The sequence below is a fragment of the Nilaparvata lugens genome, chromosome 2 (assembly GCF_014356525.2).
Source record: "Nilaparvata lugens isolate BPH chromosome 2, ASM1435652v1, whole genome shotgun sequence".
NCBI lineage: Eukaryota > Metazoa > Arthropoda > Insecta > Hemiptera > Delphacidae > Nilaparvata > Nilaparvata lugens.
In genome coordinates this window covers 93,946,344-93,965,615 of record NC_052505.1, presented here as the reverse complement: position 1 = coordinate 93,965,615, position 19,272 = coordinate 93,946,344, and the positions used below count along the sequence as shown (strand labels likewise).

At 36.8% G+C, this 19,272-nt stretch overlaps 1 protein-coding gene across 1 annotated transcript in view; it reads right to left on the bottom strand.

Moving 5' to 3' along the window:
- The window catches only part of LOC111046778 (TBC1 domain family member 31), a 30,267-nt gene extending 16,326 nt beyond the window's left edge, over positions 1–13,941 (bottom strand). The window contains exons 1-3 of the mRNA XM_039422139.1: positions 13,716–13,941; positions 4,645–4,737; positions 3,489–3,641 (exon numbers count right to left, since the gene is read on the bottom strand). Coding sequence (XP_039278073.1) covers positions 3,489–3,641; positions 4,645–4,736 — 245 coding nt within the window. The 5' untranslated portion in view covers position 4,737; positions 13,716–13,941. The remainder of the gene's footprint in view (positions 1–3,488; positions 3,642–4,644; positions 4,738–13,715) is intronic.
- Between the last annotated feature and the right edge of the window lie 5,331 nt (positions 13,942–19,272).

Here is a 19,272-nt window from a genome sequence, read left to right as displayed (position 1 = left end):
ATAAGTGCTAGATTTCAAATTCAAGACAGAAACATAATTAAGACGATCACTCAGGTAGTCAGAAAAGAAACTAACAAGCTGAGGCACCAAACCAAAACTAGATAATTTGCAAACAAGCCGCTTATGACTGATTCTATCAAAAGCCTTGGAAAAGTCAGTGTATACTACATCCACTCTACCCCCAACATCAAGCGCCTCTGAAACATCAGCTGTGAACTCAAGCAAGTTAGTTGTGGTTGAGCGACCCCTCAGGAAACCATGCTGACTATTAGATAAAAAGGGACTAATATGACAAATCACACAATCATAAAGCACTCTCTCAAATACCTTAGCAAAAGGTGACAATTGAGTTATTGGGCGGAAGTTGGATATGTCATTCCTTCTTCCAGACTTAAATATGGGAATAACCTTACCAATTTTCCATCTGGTGGGGAACACTGAAGACCTCAAGGACAGATCAAAGATGAACTTCATGGGAGGACCCAGTATTTCAGCACAACCCTTTACAATAAATGGAGGAACATTGTCAGGGCCACAGCCAGAACTAGGTCTCAGATTACCAATTGCTGCCAATATTGTACTCAGGTCAATAGAACCAATTGAAAGGGAAGGGATATTAATTCCAGGATTGATGTTGCCATCGTCGACATCAGCCAAGTGTGTGTCATCAGAAAAAACTGAAGAAAAATATTGAGCAAAGCCATCCGGCAAATCATGCAAACCAAAAACCTGGTCACCCAAATGCATACCTTCATGAGTAGAGCCATTAGTTCTCCTTGAGTTGACAAAACCCCAAAAGCTCTTGACATCACTTTTGATACCCGACTCCACCCTGGATATATAGTTACTATATTGCCGAGCAATCAACTGCTTGACCCGAGTTCTCAAGCTTTTAAATTGTTCCAAGTGGTATAAAGAGAAACTCTTCTTTTTAGCACACCTATCCTTCCTTTTCATTAATCCTATTATTTCAGCATTAAACCATGGTGGATATTTAGTGCCTCCCGGCCTGACCCTCCTCTTTGGCACACAATTATCAAAGCACTCATAGATGAAGTTGTAAAATATATCAACAGCTTCATCCACACCAGAAGAATTATAAATGAGTTCCCAATGACAATCTCTCAACTGAGTATAAAGCATGAGATAGTCCGCCCTCCTGAAGTCATACAGTTCAATACAATTCGAACGGGAATTAGGAAATGTGGACAACATCTGAACTGTAATGACAAGCGATGGATGGTGAGCATCCTCTGGAACCAGGAAATAATCACAACGCTCGACATTAATGTCAATGCTGGAAAAGACCAAGTCCAAGATACGATTATTACAATTAAGAACTGTATTACAGAGAGCCAGCTCATAAAAGTTAACGAAAGAGGCCAATCTTCTGGCAGAAGGAGAGCCCAGCTCCAAACAATACCTATCATTGGTAATTTCAGGTAAGTTAAAATCCCCCAAAAAGATCAACTTATCACCAATAGCTGCATAACAAGATTCCAGGTGACTCAATAGGTATCGAAGTACTGAAAGCTAGAAGAGCAAGGAATGTAAACAGCGATTACTGTATGGCTAACACCCTCAAAGTTGATATTGACACCAAGACTCTCGTACGGATCAAGAGTTAAACAGGGACATAGATTAGAGCGAACCCTACGATTAACAGCAATCAGGACCCCACCCCATACCTTGTGGCCTATCTCTCCGATAAATAATATAGGAGTCGGTGAACAACTCACTGTCCATGATTCCATTACACAACCACGTCTCAGTGATAACAATAACATCATAATCAGAAGCCAGGAGTGAAGTCAGAAATGAGTGTGTCTTTGTCCTCAAACCTCTAACATTTTGATAGTATATTGATAAATATTTATGCTGCTCATTCACTCTCTCCATGACAGTAACAATTTTAATAATAGAAAGAAAAAAACAAATAGAATGATTGGATGGAATAGTACTATTAAAATTGAAAGTACAAATTAAAATAGGAAAAAACAGTTAAAGATGGAATAAGATGAACGGATAAACCCATTCCGCACTCATCACCGATAATTAGTAAACAAAACTAAACTAAATCTAGACAAACAACCAAAAATGAATTCCAAAATAAACAGAAGGAATGGATGAGAAAAAAAACAAAATAAAGCAAGGGTTTGCTGACCCAAAAATAAATAGCTTGATAGATAGAAACTCAGTGATAACTAAGTACCCCAAACCATGTACACTCTCTCATACTCCTTTCCTCGCTCACTCACACACACACACACACACACACACCACACACACACACACACACACACACACACACACACACACCAACACACCACACACACACACACACACACACACAAACACACACACACACACACACACACACACACACACACACACACACGCACCAACACACACACACACAACACAAATCACAACCAGACATAGCTAGCGCTCAATAGAAAAATATTTAAATCATGCAGAATTCAAAAAAATAAAAAAGACAAAAATTTCAGTACGGTATTTAATTATTCATTGTTAATGCAGAAGATGAAGGAAGAGGCAATAGTATAAACAAAATTGTAAAGCGAGAAACGAGAGAAAACTTATAGGAGTCAAAACAAGCCAGTCAAGATAACACTGAATGAAATGATAGAGATAGTGATTGTACGCAATTACGAGTTCAGCTATTCAACAAGTGCATAATAGTGGTGTTAATTCATTCAATGCACGAGACAAACTAATTAAAAAATCGTTCACCTGCAACTGCATATTCACTCTCATTAGCATGGAAGAAAATTAATGAAGAGATCCACTAAATATGCACATAATATGAATAACGAGATATAAAAACTGCTGAACAATAAGAATAATCATTCAAAATAATTCACTCAATGCACGAATCAAACCGATTGTTAAAACCATTCACCTCCAACTGCATGTTCACTCTCATAAGCATAGAAAAAAAAATTAATGAGGGGATCACTAAATATGTGCATAAAATAGGCTTAATATATAAGATATATAAAAACTGATAAATAATGAGAACTTTCATTCAAAATAATCATTAATGCATGAAATCAAACTGACTGATAAACCACTCACCTGCAGCAGAATATTAACTCACATAAGCAAAGAAATATATAAAAAAGGGAGCCTATAAAAATGAAACAAGATAAATACTATTATGCAGAATCTATTATGCAAAATTTCAAGTTTATCAGTTGAGTAGTTGAGCGTGATGAAGCATCATTCGTGAATTTCCTCTCAATCTCGTACGTATAAGCCAGTTCTTTCCTTTATCATAGTATATATTATTTTATGTATATTATTCATTAATAAATATTTCTGTATTACAGTAAATTGGTGTCAACGCTGGTTCGAGTTCTTCCCGTTTCCTTCTGTGAACATAATATCGATGATGGAAAATATTCTATTATATTATTTATTCATCTTAATTATATTATAGATTAAAGTATGACGAAATAAATTACCTGAGGCAGGAAAAATCAATGACTACAATGTTTCCAACATGATCAATGGCTGCTAACTGCTCTCCAGTGTCATCAAAAGTTGTCTCATCAAATTTGAAATGTTTGCTCTTTTTATTCCGCGCAGTGATTGTATGATGTATTTGCAGCAGTAATCTATTGAATAAAAAGGTAGAATAGATTATATTATGTATTTCATTGTATAATGTACTAAAACAAATATTTATTAGTCATTCTAGAAGAAAAGAGAATCAGTGAAGTTAACATGGAATATGGTCTATCATAGCATGCATTTTACAACCGCCTTGAACAGCTAGCCTATATATTGTCTAGTCTATAGGCTAACTCATGTAACACAATTAATACCTCAAATCCTCATTAAATATATAACAAACTGATTGAGATTTGACTTCTGATACTGTTTTTGGTGAGATATAGTAATATTTTTATCCATAATGAGGTACTACAATATTACCTAATAATATCACGTATTCATTGAAAAATTACATACCTGTTTCAACACTTATGGCGTTGACATTGAAGATAAAACCATGAGTGTTGAAAAATGTATGCAACTTTTTGATAAATGTGTGATATTATTAGATAATATTCTAGTGTTTCATGATTGAGATCTAAGGCTTATTTAAATTTTCATTCCAAGATGGCATGCCGATTTCCAACTCAGTCTAGGCCTAGGGAAAACCATCAAAATGTGAAGTCCTATTTCATGTCAAAACTTATTCATGTATTGGGACTTGATCTATTTCTAGACTCGACCATCTTTCCTCTCATTGAGGACTAATTAACAGTAATATTAATATAAAAGTATCTAGGTTCAACATCCTACTCATGATATAGTTTTCTATGCTAAAAGTAAATTCGTATGGCTTTTGTTGGTGGGGAGTTCCCGCAAGGGAAGGTCCCACCGCCTGAATATATAATTTAAGCCGTCAATGGGCCTTACGACTGTCATACTTCAGCCGGGACCGACAGTTTAACGTGCCCATCCGATAACACGGGAGTGATCTGGTTAAAAAACGTTTGGTATTGAGAGGGTTTGAACCCGGGATCTCTATGCTGCTACGCAGGCACTCTATCCACTAGACCACGGATCACTCCAGTTTTCTATGCTGGAACAGTATTTGAACAATTCACTTACCCATCTTTTCGTGAAGTATCTATGCGAAACGATCGCTTGGATATGGCTCCTGTAGGGTTTTCTGAACACCAATTTTTGGTTGGATCAGTCATACTGCAAAAGTAAAACACGTTTTATTATCAAGAAAGTGATTTTTCATTGGATATAGTGAGGTCCACGTTATAATGGCAATATTTTATTAACACTGGTGTTGCTATAGGCTACTTTCTATCATTCGACACAGCAGGTAGCTCTATCCTTTTCTACCTCCGCAACGTTGCCAGATCGGTGCTTAACAATGTAGAATTATAATTGATTGAAAAATATCACACCTCGATTATGAAAATCGATCTTTTGAAAATATAGATTCTTGACGAATAAATTATCTTTATTTGCAATCGGGGCCACGCCCCATACAAAGTCACAATGTCATCATTATACAAACATACAAAATACACAAACAATATGAAAACATTGATTATAATTACAAACAGGATAACACAATTCATTCAATTGAGTGAAACGTCATGATTGAACTGCTGCAATTGTTAAGGTGCGTACAGATATACGCGCCTCCAACACACTCCGCCTTCGCTCCGCCATCGCTCCAATCATGAACGTTACGGGAGATGTTAGCTCTTCTCGCGTTCCACTCTTGCTCCACGGTCGATCATCAATCGATCTGCTCGAGTGACGTTCGATTGTGGAGCAGAGCGAAAGTCTGTACGCACCTTAAAAAAGGCTCACTGCCGGCTCAACCTGTTACGCTTGGTATCTCTGATCTTATTTTGAGCGCCTCTACTGTAAAATTGTACACAGAATTTATTTTTTCTACAGTGAAGTTGGATAGCAGTACCATTATTTTATCTGCGTCATTTACAATAAATATTATGAGTAAATTTGGCAGTGAATTGCCTCCTGATGTGGCAATACATGGGACATACTAATAAAAAATGTTCTACCGTCTCATCAGTTCTAAAGTTGCCGATTGGACAGTGCTCTTTGCAATTTATCCAAATACCCTTCCCTTCAACATACAGGTAAATACTCAGGTCGTTAGCCAATCTTTGTTGGGATAAACAACGAATCTTCGAAAAGGCCAATCTAAATCTGAACTGCTCACCTAAAATGATATTTGGATTCAACTGCTTGTATCTTGGAGAGGATTGGCAATCGATGGTTCTACCTACATCTAAGTTGTACAGATTACCACAATATGCTTCTATAAGCTCTTCATAGCGTTGTTTCAAAGCATTCACATCATTACTATAATTCGTCCACAAATTTTCTGCTGAGGCATTGAAAAACTAGCTTCTTAGTGAATGTACCCAATTGAATCTGAGCTTTGAATTATCAATATTCCTCCCCGCGCTAATTCTGATACCATAATATCGTAGCACTTCCTAGGGTATCTACTATTTGGCATTTCCAGTATTCGAATCAACCATTTGGCGGCTTCACAGAACACAATGAGAGCCAATTTGAACCTTCTTGACAAATAACATAATTATAATTGATTATTTTAAACAAGAATGAACAGTTAATATTACATCAGAGATACCGGTATCTCTTGTTAAGCTTTGAAAACATTAATGTTTTCCTGTAGGCTGCCTACAGGAGTGAAACCGTAGGATTTAAGAGCGTTCGAGAGAGTTGTATTCAAGCACTTGAAAATCTAGGCGTACTACAGTGTTAGTGGATATGAGTGATGATTTGTCGGAAATGCTGTCTTGCTAAACATGCCTCATGTATGTTTTTTGTTTTTGTTTTGTGTATTATATGTTTTTGACGCCATCGATCCCATATTATGGGTAAAAGATGTAGATTTAGGTATAAAGGTAATGTTTGTCTCAAGTTTGTGTAAAAAAATGTATAATCAACGACGACCAAATTAGGTCTGAATACAAAGAGACGCCGTCCATCTAGGAAGCTGGTCCATGACGAAGGACAGAAGTATGAAGTATCAGCCATCCTCTATAGAAGTGGCAAAACAGAGAAAAGGCTCCACTACCATTAAGTATAACGTGGGCCTCACTAAAGTGTTAAGTAAACACGGAATATTAGGTTGCCTTGTATTGTTCATGCTGTCATGTCAACAATTCATTTCCATCCATACCGAAATTGACGGATATCTCGATAATGACAGGCGCCGGGCAAATGTCCTACTGGCGCCCCCTATTACTGTAATGAAAAAGCAAATAATCGATGTCACTTATATATTATGAAATTAATAACAAGACGTGATCTTCCAAACACAAAACTGTAAACCTCTTAACATTCTTCAGACTATTCAACGCAGAAAATCCTCTCTCTGATGAGCAGTTGGTGACTGTTCTGCTTAGAAAAATAGACTATGGTACTTAGAAAAATGTTTCAACAGCTACTTCAAGATTTGAGAAATTAAACTTCAATTCATGTTCTATAATTTATTAAAACAAGTCATGGATTCCAAGTTCTTCCTGTTCTCCATGCATTTTGAAGGGCAGATTTCTAATGTCATTAGGGTATTTTGATTCTCTAAATTATTTCATCATCTCTAACTTGCGCCCTCAAAAATTTGGGCAAGTGCCTGTCTATTGCCAATGTTGCTTAATGACAATAAAAATGTATTTATTTATTAGTTTGCCATTTATAGCCCGGGGCATGATAAATGATAATGTGAAAATTGATTATAAACTCTTGAAGCAACCCATCCTGAGGACATTGCAACTCTGAGGACATTCAGAGTGAGGAGCATCTCGCCTCCACAGAAGAAGGCTCTGCGAACAATGAATTCTCAGAAAGGACTCAATGATGAGGATTTTTTTTTAATATTATAATAGTTTCGATTTGCAACGGTCACCAGCGGGCAGAGTTTATTCTTTTGCTGGTGATGCCATATAATAATACGTAAATTATTATATACATACGTAAAGAGATATTTATGATTTTGTATTATTATTTTCTTATTTTTAAGTTAACACTTGTATTTTGTTTAAATTTATTGTTCATCATATTTGATTTGCTATTTATTTGTGATTGTTTTTTTAAATGGCGAAATAAAATAAATGATTTAAATAAATATACAGTGATTTTGTTGCCCACTGTAAGCTCATCTTCCATCGCCTCCACACAGTCTATGAACAGTATATCTTGGCATTACTTGTTGAAGTGACACATAACCTATAGTGAGATCAACGTTATAAGGGCATTGCAGAAATATAGAAGAACAACGTTGCCGATCCTCTGTCTTGTCAATGGAGGGTAACTGATACCGGTTAATTAATGTAATATTAACTGTTCATTCTAGTTTAAAATAATCAATTATATTTTATCAAGCAAGAAATTATATTGACAGTCTATTGCAGATCATGTCAACATGCTGCTCCCAAGTCAAAGTGGCATCCATCATGAATCATCATCCATCCGAGCAGCCTAACAACGCAATCCCCGAAGATTGGAGGGTTCCGCCTCAGAGTGCAGAGTAGATTTTGCGTCTTCCTCTCGTTCAGTGCAAGTCTGTTAACCAGGAACCAATCACTGGCAACCTCCAATAGTTGGGCAGACCTGTGTATCGCCAAGTTGACATCCTCATCCCTGGCAACTAGGGTTGTGTCATCAGCAAATAGCAGAGCACTTCCATCCAGCCCGAGGTCATTGATGTAGATGAGGAAGAGGAGAGGTCCCAGGATCGATCCCTGAGGCACGCCACAGCACACATCACGAGCATTCGACACAGCACCGCCAATTTACACCACCTGTCTACGATTAGCCAGATAATCCCTCAGCAACCCAAGGGCCATACCTTGAACGCCATAAATATACACTACAATTGCTAATCAAACACTCCCATTATAACGTGGACTCACTATAGCTACTTTTGGACTGTTGTATAAATTAGAATTGGAACCGTTTTGGGAGTAAGCCTGTGGTATCGTACTCTTCTAAAAGTTGTGTAATTCTGTCTGATTAAATAAAATAAATAAATGAATCACTCTTGTACACTCATTGCATTTTATGACGCCATCGATCCCAAAGTGTGGGTAATCAGAAGGTATGAAGGTACATTAGGTATTCTTCATCGTGAGAGGTTAGATTCATGTTTACAGAGCAAGAAGTTGTTAGTAAAGCAGGTCATTCTATTGATATATATATTCTCTATATCAATGGGTCATTCACTATCCGATATGTTGACCAACTTATTGATGTCTTCAACGTCGGAGCATGAACAGGGTTGTTGTGGGCGGGGGGAATGCTGTCGGGTAGTCTGATAAACCGTTCAACTGACTTGTCCGACCACGCATGGTCAGCCGGCTAGTCAGGTTCGATTTGAAACGTAAGTGGGAGTGTTTGACTAACTGTTCATGAGAGCATTCTAGTGTGCTACTACATCATTGTTAAATAACCTCTATGCTCGCTTTATTTTGTCGGTTCGAAATGACTCCAGAGTTTGGAGCCTGTAATTATTTCTCTAATAAATTCAAGTTATAATTATAAATTCGTCAATTTAATTTAACATGACCTATACCCAAGAACACTAACCAGCCGGAGCGTAAATAGTGAAAGATCCTTCGTGGTGTCGCAACGTAGTTGGACAAAATTGTCGGATCCTACCACAGAAAAAAAGAACGCGTTTTCTTTACTTTAGGGTGTGATCACATTGGATAAATATATGTGCAGATGAGAAACAAACTCTGGAATCAAATAAAACAAAATCTGGAAGAGCAATAGGAACACTCACCCTAAACGCGGGCACTTGCTGGTGCTTGCGATAAGTGTGAGCAGCTACATGCAAGTTAGAACGTGTTCAGTGGCGTATTCAGGGTGGGGGTTATGGGGATGTATCCCCCCTGAAATGAAACCTGATTTTTTGCGTAGGGACTAGATAGAAGGGGATAGAGGAAATACAGATAGCACTTCAAAGTTAGTTCACTTTTCACCATCTATTATTATGAAAAAAATCAATATAGCTTATATTGCTCTAGCTGATTATAGTTTACTCAGTTTCATGCATATCCTTAAACAAAGATCCAGCAGCTTCTTCTAGAGTACCCCCGAAAGTTTCACAGTTATGTTGAACGGGCGTAGTTTCTACCATGGACAGGAGGGACACATCCCCATAATATTTGAAAAAAGTTTTATCCCCCCAAAAAAACAATGTAGGTAAGTTTGAACACACTAAAATTGTTAATCAAGTTAAACTAAGCCTATAAAGTTGGTTGATATAGTGCTTTATTGGAGCCAAAATTTAAGCATTCTGGCTTGTTATCTTAATATTGAGCAGGCCTTCTGCAAAATCGTTATTTTTTTAAACTTTACTTTACTTACTTTACTTTATCCGTCTTCCCAGCAGTCCTGTAGCTGTAGGAGTCGTCATATTTTAAGGATTATCTCCTGTGTATGTAGATAAAACATTTGACAAACATTTGAATGACTAATGAAATTCTACTACAATCCATTCTATTTGTTATTTAGTCAAAAGCCCAAAAGCCTATGAAATTTTTAAGGGAAAATTTAAATAATAAGTGGCTTACTGATCACCAAAAAAACTTAAATGGAATGTTTGTTTCAAAGTGGAAATTGCGTAAAATCCCACCAAATTGAAGGTATATTTTCAAAATTTTGGACCCCCCTTCGGTGGGAGGTATTCCATACCCCCACACCCCCCCCCCCGGCGACACCCTCAAAGTTTAGGTGTTTTCTACTCTTTTTTTTTCTGATGTCTTCCTCACGGTCCTGGGATCGGGGTCATCGGTCAATGGATTTGGTCTCCTCTGTCAGAGTCGTCAAGGTGTATAGAGTATCCTGCACTATACTCTAAGGTGGTGGTACGTATGCTCCTCAATAAATTCGGTCACTGCATAGTACGGTCTTGCAATGAGGTATTTTTTCAGCTTTCTGTGGAATGTTGTCCGTGAATCCCTCAAAGTCTTTAGGCTGTCCGGTAGATAGTTGAAGAAATGTGAGCCTGCATAGGTAGGTATGTTCTTGAATTTGCTCAGACTGTGTTGCGGAAGGTCAATGTTCAGCTTGCCTCTTGTGTTATGAGTGTGTTGGCTATTTCTGAGATTCAGGCTTGAGTCTATGGCAAGAGTTATGGTTTCAAATATGTAGATAGAGACCACAGTAAGTAGTTTGTTTTCGACAAATAATGGTCTACAGTGCTCCAGTGCATCTCTTCTTAGGATGGTTCGTAAGGCTTTTTTTTGGCTTCGTAGAACTCTGTCCATGTGCACCTGCGCTGATGCTCCCCAGGCAACAATGCCATATCGCAGCTGTGAGGCAAATAGGGCATGATACGCGATAAATGTGGTACTGACATCAGTGGTACATCTTATTCTACGAAGTACATATGTGGCTGAAGCTAATTTCTTACACAGAAGATCAATATGTTCATTCCAGTTCAGGTGCTTGTCCATCATGATACCAAGAAATCTTGTACAATCCTTTGTATTTGTTGGTTCATTGGTTACATTGTTGTCCATATTGAATATCTGTCCCTTTGGAGTGAAGTTTATATTTACTGTCTTGTCTTTATTGATTGATAGTTTCAGTTTCCTACATATATTTGTGGCCATTTCAAGTGTCGAGCTTACATCGTTGCTTTCGGATACTCTGTCTGATGGGATTATTATGGTGGTATCGTCTGCAAATAGTACACATTTTTGGTCCTTCTTGAGATTATTTGGGAAGTCATTTATGTAAATGAGAAAGAACAAGGGTCCTAGAATTGACCCTTGAGGAACACCCTTGGACATTTTGCAAAGAGATGATTGGCACTAGTCAAGGCAGTGTGCTGCTGATAACTGATTTCAACATACTGATACCTTTCAGTGAAATAATTTTGGATCCATTCTATTACTTGGCCCTGAATGTTTAGCTGTTTCAGTTTTGTGATTAGGATTTCTTGGTCTAAGTTGTCGAATGCCTTCTGCAAGTCTAGGAACAGGCCAGATGCTATCCTTTTTTCCTCCCAGATCTCATTAATCACCCTGCAGAGATATGCTATTGCTGTGTTTGTACTCCGCCCCTTCCTAAAACCATGTTGAAATGATGAAATCAGTTCATTTTTTCCAGGTGTGCTATTAACTGATTGTACACCACCCGCTCAGTCAGCTTTGAAGTTCCAGGCAAATTTGATATTGGTCTGTAGTTGTTTGGATTAAGCTTGTCTCCTTTCTTGAAGACTGGATACACCTTGGAAATTTTCATCTTACTAGGCAAAGTAGATTGACTCAATGAGGTGTTGATGATGTGGGTCAATGGTTTTATGACTTCTTCTTTGCAGAATTTCAGCATCTTCCCAGAGATTTCATCAAAGCCTGCCGAATTGTTGGACTTTAAATTATTAAGAAGTTCATCCATTCCGTGATGAGTGACACTTTTGAAGTCTGAGAAAATTGGTATACTATTGTCGGGCTCAGTTTCAGATGTGGTACTGGTTTGTGATTGATTTGTGTGGTTTGATGCTTGAGTAAGGTGAAGATGCTATTGAAGATATTGCTGATTTCAAGTGGATCTGCTGTCAGCTTATCATCCAGAAGAAGCCTTATGCTGTTCTGCCTTCCATCTTGCTTATTTCTATCACTATTCACAGTTTTCCACAGCTCTTTGGTTTTGTCTTTTGAGTTTTTTATTTTGTTCATTGTGTGATCCGTTCTCTTCCTCTTCATTTCAATGTCATAGGTTTTCTTTGACTCTTGAAACCTGTCTTTGTCTTCGATTGATCCTGTCAGCAGGTATCTGTCATGCAAACTTTGAAGGGAGACTTTCATCTTCTGCAACTCACAATCCAAAAAAATAATTTTATTTGGTACATTCATTTTTTTCGGTCCTAGAGGCATAATGTGGTCAATGCTCTGGCGCATTATTTGCAGAAAGTTATTATATTTTACTTCGACAGACTTTGGTATATAGACAGACTCCCAATTTGTTGTATTTAACATTTGCTTTAGTTCAGTTAATTTGTTTTTTGAGACATTCCTAGAGTATCTGTAAGTGGTGTGACAACTTTTACTTCTATTTTTTATTTTGCATAGCAACAAATGGTGGTCTGAAAGTGGTGTATAGTGTGCTTTTACCTCGATCTCCTCTTGTTTGATAGTTGTGTAACACCCATCAATGCTGGATACAGTAGTGGGGGTTTTCCTTGTTACAGGGATGTGATGTATTCTGCATCCAAACTCGGATAACACATTTCGAAGGTCCTTTACACTACGCTCATCTGGTCTGAGTATGTCAAAGTTTGCGTCTCCCAGTATTACTATATCATTTGACTTCTTAGTGTGTTGTCCCAGTAACTGTCCCAATTTTCCTAAAAATTCTGCTGTATCAGTGCTAGGAGATCTGTATGTTCCTATTAGAATCAATTTTCTTGATTGATATTTGAGTATCAATCCAACAGTTTCAAACACTTGTTCCTTTGATTTGCATTGTTCTGGTAACTGAAGCTCGTCCATGTCAACAGAAAAATGATTTTTTACAAAAATAGCTATGCCCCCCCACATATGCTCAGTTCGGCAATAACTGGAGGTCAGTCTAAAACCTTCGATATTTGTGAGATTTAATTGGTCCGTGCCTAAGCCATGTTCTGAGATAATTAGAATATCAGGGTGAAATTTTTCGAGCTCTACTACTAGTCCATCAAGTTTATTTTGAAGACCTCTTTGAATATTTAGGTGGAGAACAGTCAACGATTTTTTGTGTGGATGTGCATTTTCTATTGTTTTATTGGTTGTATTATTTGGTCTATTGCGGTTTCGGTCATCTTTCTGTTTTGTTAGCTGCTATCCTGAATTCCTACCCTGACACTCCAGTGCACTTGCAAGTTGTTCAGCCACGATTTTAGAACCTTCTGGGTTTAAACTTCGTCCATCCCAGCTGATTCTGGGATAGATCTAACTCTAATGTTATGATCCCCCCCCGAAATTTTTTTTTCTGGCTATGCCACTGAACGTGTTGTGTTTCAATGGTATTTTCCAGTTTTGTTTTTCTCAAGGGTGTAAACACATTGAATGAGTACTTTGCTGAGTGTTAGTCCTCATATGAAACATTAAAATAAACATATAAACTAAGTAATGATGAGAACCTAGGTAAAATTCACTCTTACTCACCCAAAAATAGTTCTTCTTGTTTAGCTATGATAATGACCAAAGAAGTTGTATAAAAAGCTCCAATTCTGTAAACCAAATAAATACTATATACTGAAGAACTAAACAGCATAAGTTATATAATTTTCTACCACATTTTCATCTTTTATAAAGCAAAGTTTACGGAGTATGCACAGTTTGTTGCGATTTTTCATTGTGGTTGTGGAGGTTATGTATCATGGTTTTAAATTTTTGAATCTCAAACAAAAACCGATGAAACTTCAAACTCCCAACTGCGGGCTTTAAAAGTGGGTCGACGACAAACTGGGTCGATCCTTATTTCACACTGACGACAAGCTGGACTAACGACAAATGCGGTCAGCGACAGAGTGAGTCACATTCCTAAGCAGAGGCGACAAATGTGGTCGATTTTCATTCCTGCGACTCTCATAAAAAATGCAGTCAGCGACAGAGTGGGTCGTTTTTTATCGATGTATCGAAATGTTTGATTTTCACTTCTTCCTATCGATTTTAAAACGTCCTTTAATTCGTTTTTTAGGGTTGGCCCTTTGGCAGCGCTGTTTCTACTCATTTCAAGGAGGTTCGTTATTGTTGAATTTTTCCTTTCCATGTTGTTTGTTGTGAATAGTTTTAACGATTTGTCAAATTATGACATTATGAGTATAAAGTAGGAAATTATTTTCAATTATTTTGTTTTCTAGTGAGCTGAATTCTGTGTAGGCTAATCTATCTATCAAAAATTTGTAATTATCAATGTGTAATGTTAAGAGTTAAGTGCATGTCAATTATTCAAATGTCTCAAAAACATATTCAACTTTAGTGAGAATTTAGTGAGTTGACTAAATAATGCCAATTTTACTAGTAATTTGTAAAATTATATGCAAAATTATATGGAATTATATGCACTAATATTACCAGTATTGTATTTTATTAACTTCTCATGTTGTAGTGATGGTCATTGTATTGTACTAGATACCTATCAATTTTAAATAAACCGGATATGCCCTGATTTTAAAAATTTATTACAGAATAACCATTTGACATATCAATTTATATCTGGCGCTGTTACATAGGTTAGTGTTAGTAGTTTTTGACGTGACAACGTCTTATAAATTGGTTTGCCGGGTGACACTTCAAGAAACTGTGTTACGTTCCCACGTTATGCGCTCACAATGAGAGCGAGTGAGAGCCTTCGTTTCGGTTCACGGTCGTCTGGAAAGAGCACAAATAGGAGCAGTGGCGAGCAACCAGCAGCGACCCGAAGCATTCACCTGGAGAGAGAGTGAAACAGAGCAATCTCCTGCGACTGCGCCACTACTTAGTGAATAGGTTATGTGAATACGTATAAGTGAATAGGTATAAGTGTAAGTATAATAGGTATAAGTGAATAGGTTATGTTGTAATAATACCAATGTTGTGGTAGTTTTCAATCACAAAAGTAGTATAAATCGTTTCTCAGCCAATAATAATTTGTTTAACTTGAAAAAATGAGCGCGATTTGCTATGTAAAAAATTGAATCGAGCACAGTTAGCCTGCCTAAGAGCAAGAGAGACAGAGTGATTTTGTTGAGGATGTGTGAAGGTAAAAATAAAATTTTGTTAATATGAATTCAGTGCAAGTCTTTGTATAAATTAATGTTTTAAATATAGTTTTGTATAAATAAATGTTTTAAATTGTTACTATTATTTCATCCTTCTTCCTACTATAGGAATGAATATTCACATTAAAATTATTTTACCACTCAAAGTCGTTGTCACGTAAAACTTTTGCCCGTATACCAACTTTACAGGCAACCATGCAATTTTTTTTTAATATCACTTACGTGGGGAGTAAGGGGAGTCAAGGTGGGTCAAGGGGAGTAATGTCTGGAGAGTGGGGTGGCCAGGGTGTTGGACCATCCCTTCCAACCCACCAATCCGGAAATGTTTCATATAGGAAATTATGCACTATCAAAGCCCAGTGGTGGGGGGGTGCTCCATCTTGCTGGAAAATTATCCATGGTTGATAATCTTCTAACTGTTGCAACACGTCTAAGTAAATGTTAGGTCAAATGTCACTTTTTCCTGCTTTGACTCCATTTTGACCGCAACTAACGTGAACTAACATACAGCGTCATTGTTTAGGACCACTAGCGCCATCTATTGGTCAAAAAAACTACTAACTACTATGTAACAGCGCCAGATTTAAATTATCATGTCAAACGGTTATTCTATAATACATTTTTAAAATCAGGGCAAGACTTTATGCTCACTCTGTATTTCAATTCATAGAAATTATTGTTTAGTAAATCAATTCTTTACAAATGAAACTAATGTGTAGATAGTCTCAAACTCATTGATAGATAAACTCGTTTTAATCAGTATAATCTTTCGAGGTATGTAATTATTATGGATGATAGAAAAATTAATTCGAATGTTGACTTTGAAGGATGTAGGTCTAACATGAGATAGCTCTTTTATAATATGCCTTGTATTCATTTCAAAGTATTGGCTTGGCAATCACTATTTTTTATTGTTCTGTAAATTTTTATTTTTATGTAATTAACTACCGTATTATTATTTACGGTACTTTAACTATTTTCAGTTTAAAACATTTCTTTGTATTGATTTGTTATGAAGAAATTTAATAACACATCACTTTTGATACAATCAAAATGTAGGAAATTTGAGGAAAATGTAGGGTAAATTGGAAATTAGCCCAGTAGGCTACTAAACCATAATCTCTCATTCTTACGTTATAACGTGGATCTGCAGCTGTATTTGGCCACAAAATACAACAATTGCATACAGGTAAGCAAAGATTCAACGGTTTCAATAATAAAATGTGTTCACAAGCAATAATCAACATTTATAAGCATCAATAGTTCAATTCTCGAAACAAGCAATTTTAGAGTCAACAATTTAAAAAATACACAAGAATTAGATTGAAAAGTAATACATTACATTGATAATTTGATAAAAACACAAATGAGACTTTTAACCAGTAGAGTAGAACTTGAAAACATTTTTATCTTATTCTATTCATAAATGTTTTCGACAACAAAAATGTTCATCAATAAAAAAATCGTCTACCGGATATTTTTGAAATGTACACTGATCAATAACAATTTTAATCAATAACATATTCATAAGTCGTTGGTCCCGGATGGCTAAAAAGCAGTCGTTGATAGGTCATGTCAGAGGCCCTGAAAATGATCAGTTGTGACCTGAAAACTCTGACACCACCAGACCTAAGTCAGCAAGGTCACTCGATATTTTATTATTACTATTAGGCTACTAGCCGTCAGGCTCGCTTCGCTTGCCATATTCATCTAACCAGGGGGGCGGAGCCTCCTGGACCCCCGACAGGATCGTCTAAAAATGAGATCAGCGGGCTCGCTTCATTTTTCATTTGAGCATGCTTCATTCCATCAGAAAGTCAAAGTACTGAGAAAACGCAGAAAAGCTAAGAAAAACGTTAGAAAAACGCGGATTTTGGGCGTATCTTTGATGAAATATTAAAGTCACCTCATCACAAAATTTTTAGACCCTAGCTAAACCTCTGTACCAAATTTGAACATTTTCTGTCTATTCTGTCATTTTCTGTGGTGGGGCAGTTGTCTCTCCATTGGCGTCCAGGCTAAACTCCTCAATGATGCCCACCTGACGATTGGCAGTGGTGCTACGGACCCTGAGCCGTGTTTGTGGTATGATGTAAATCAGGTACACAAGGGCTCAGGTGAGGTTTACCGGACCGGAGGGTCTACACATGTCTATTACATGATGAAAGAACTGAGAAAACGCAAAAAAACGCTAAGTTTGGGCGTATCTTTGCGTTATCTTAAATTCCTTTTAACACAATTATTATCCTACACCCCAGCTGAGCTTCTGTAGTAAATTTGAACATTTTCTGTTAATTTGTTCTCGATAAAGCTGAGAAAGCGCAAAAAACCGCTGGAAAAACGCAGATTTTGGGCATATCTTTGGCGTTATTTAAATTTCTTCCAACACAACTTACATCAGTGGCGTAACGTTTCCAAACCGGGCCCCCCCGCAAAAAAAATTCCGGGCTTCTCTTCTAGAATCGTATCACCTGTCTCCAGCCCCCTTCTCCCTTAATCCCAAGCATTAAACTCTAATGTGAACGTACATCTTTCATAGCTTACATAGCTTCGTTGAAAAAATAAAACTTGTGTTGATTGAATTCTACAATTCAAGTCAAGAATTATGTTTTAAGCTACAAATATATAGAATCCAACCTTTAGAGTTAGTAAAGTAGTATCTAGTCTTAAGATTCATGAATTATTAAAATAATAAAGATAATAATTATTTATAAGAAACATTTGATTTGATGTCTCCTACATGCCTCCAAGTTCATAATTAAATTCAAAATAATTTCTTTCCTCCAATGCTTACTTAAAGATAGTAAATAAATATAACGATCTACTTTAGAACCATTCTGACAATCTTTGTTTGAATCAGAGAGAAAACAAGTAAATCTTATCTATAAGTAAGTGGTTTGAATAGTTTCAGTCTCGTCTGGATTGTCTCACCGATGTATAAATTTTAATGATTTGTAAACAAATAACATTCCTAATTTTTCAATGAGCTCGATCACTACCAGCACACAATCATTGAAGCTCTGTCAATGGAACTATAATTATTATTACGAGTAGATTTGAACAATGATTGTTTTTCTTTATTGCCTTATTCATTATTTCTACTTGTATTCTCTTGATATTAATTTATACCAGACTGATAACATTGTTCTATTGCATATTCTTCTTACACAATGAATGAAACCTGTCATTTTCCACAATAAAACTTCTGCTTTTTTAACAAAAGTTACTCCCATGATTTTTTTTTTAAAGTATGCAATTTATAATTATCACTTCGGGCACTTACCCGAGCCCCCTAGACCGGGTAATTTTATTTTTTCAGAAAACCTATATTAGCCTACATATTATCCGGGCCCCCTAGTGAACCGGGCCCCCCCGTGCCATGGGGGCAGCGGGGGTGTACGTTACGCCACTGCACAACATTATTACACCATGATAGCTTAGCTTCTGTACTAAATTTGAAGAATTTATGTTCATTTGTTTTCGATAAAGCTGAGAAAACGCTGGAAAAACGCAGATTTTGGGCGTATCTTTGGAATTTTTTCCAAATCCGTTCTTAGTGCGCCTCTAAAGGGTCAACTAAATATACCTGCCAAATTTGAACGTTTTTGGTCCGGTAGATTTTTAGTTCTGCGAGTCAGTCAGTCAGTGAGTGAGTGCCATTTCGATTTTATATATTTATAGAGAATATAGATATAGATAGGCAGAGAAAACTTCTATACTATAAAGGTGCGTACACATATACGCGCCGCGAACATGAGCAATTCACTTTTAATCAGCTGACTATATCTGTATTTTTACAGAAACGGTAATATATAGATATAAAAAGCGTGGCATCAGCTGATTAAAAGTGAATTAATCATGTTCGCGGAGCGTATATCTGTACGCACCTTTATACTGGACTGATTATCCTGAGATATAGGTTGTTATGAGATGAGTAGCTTATATACGAATAGGGAGTC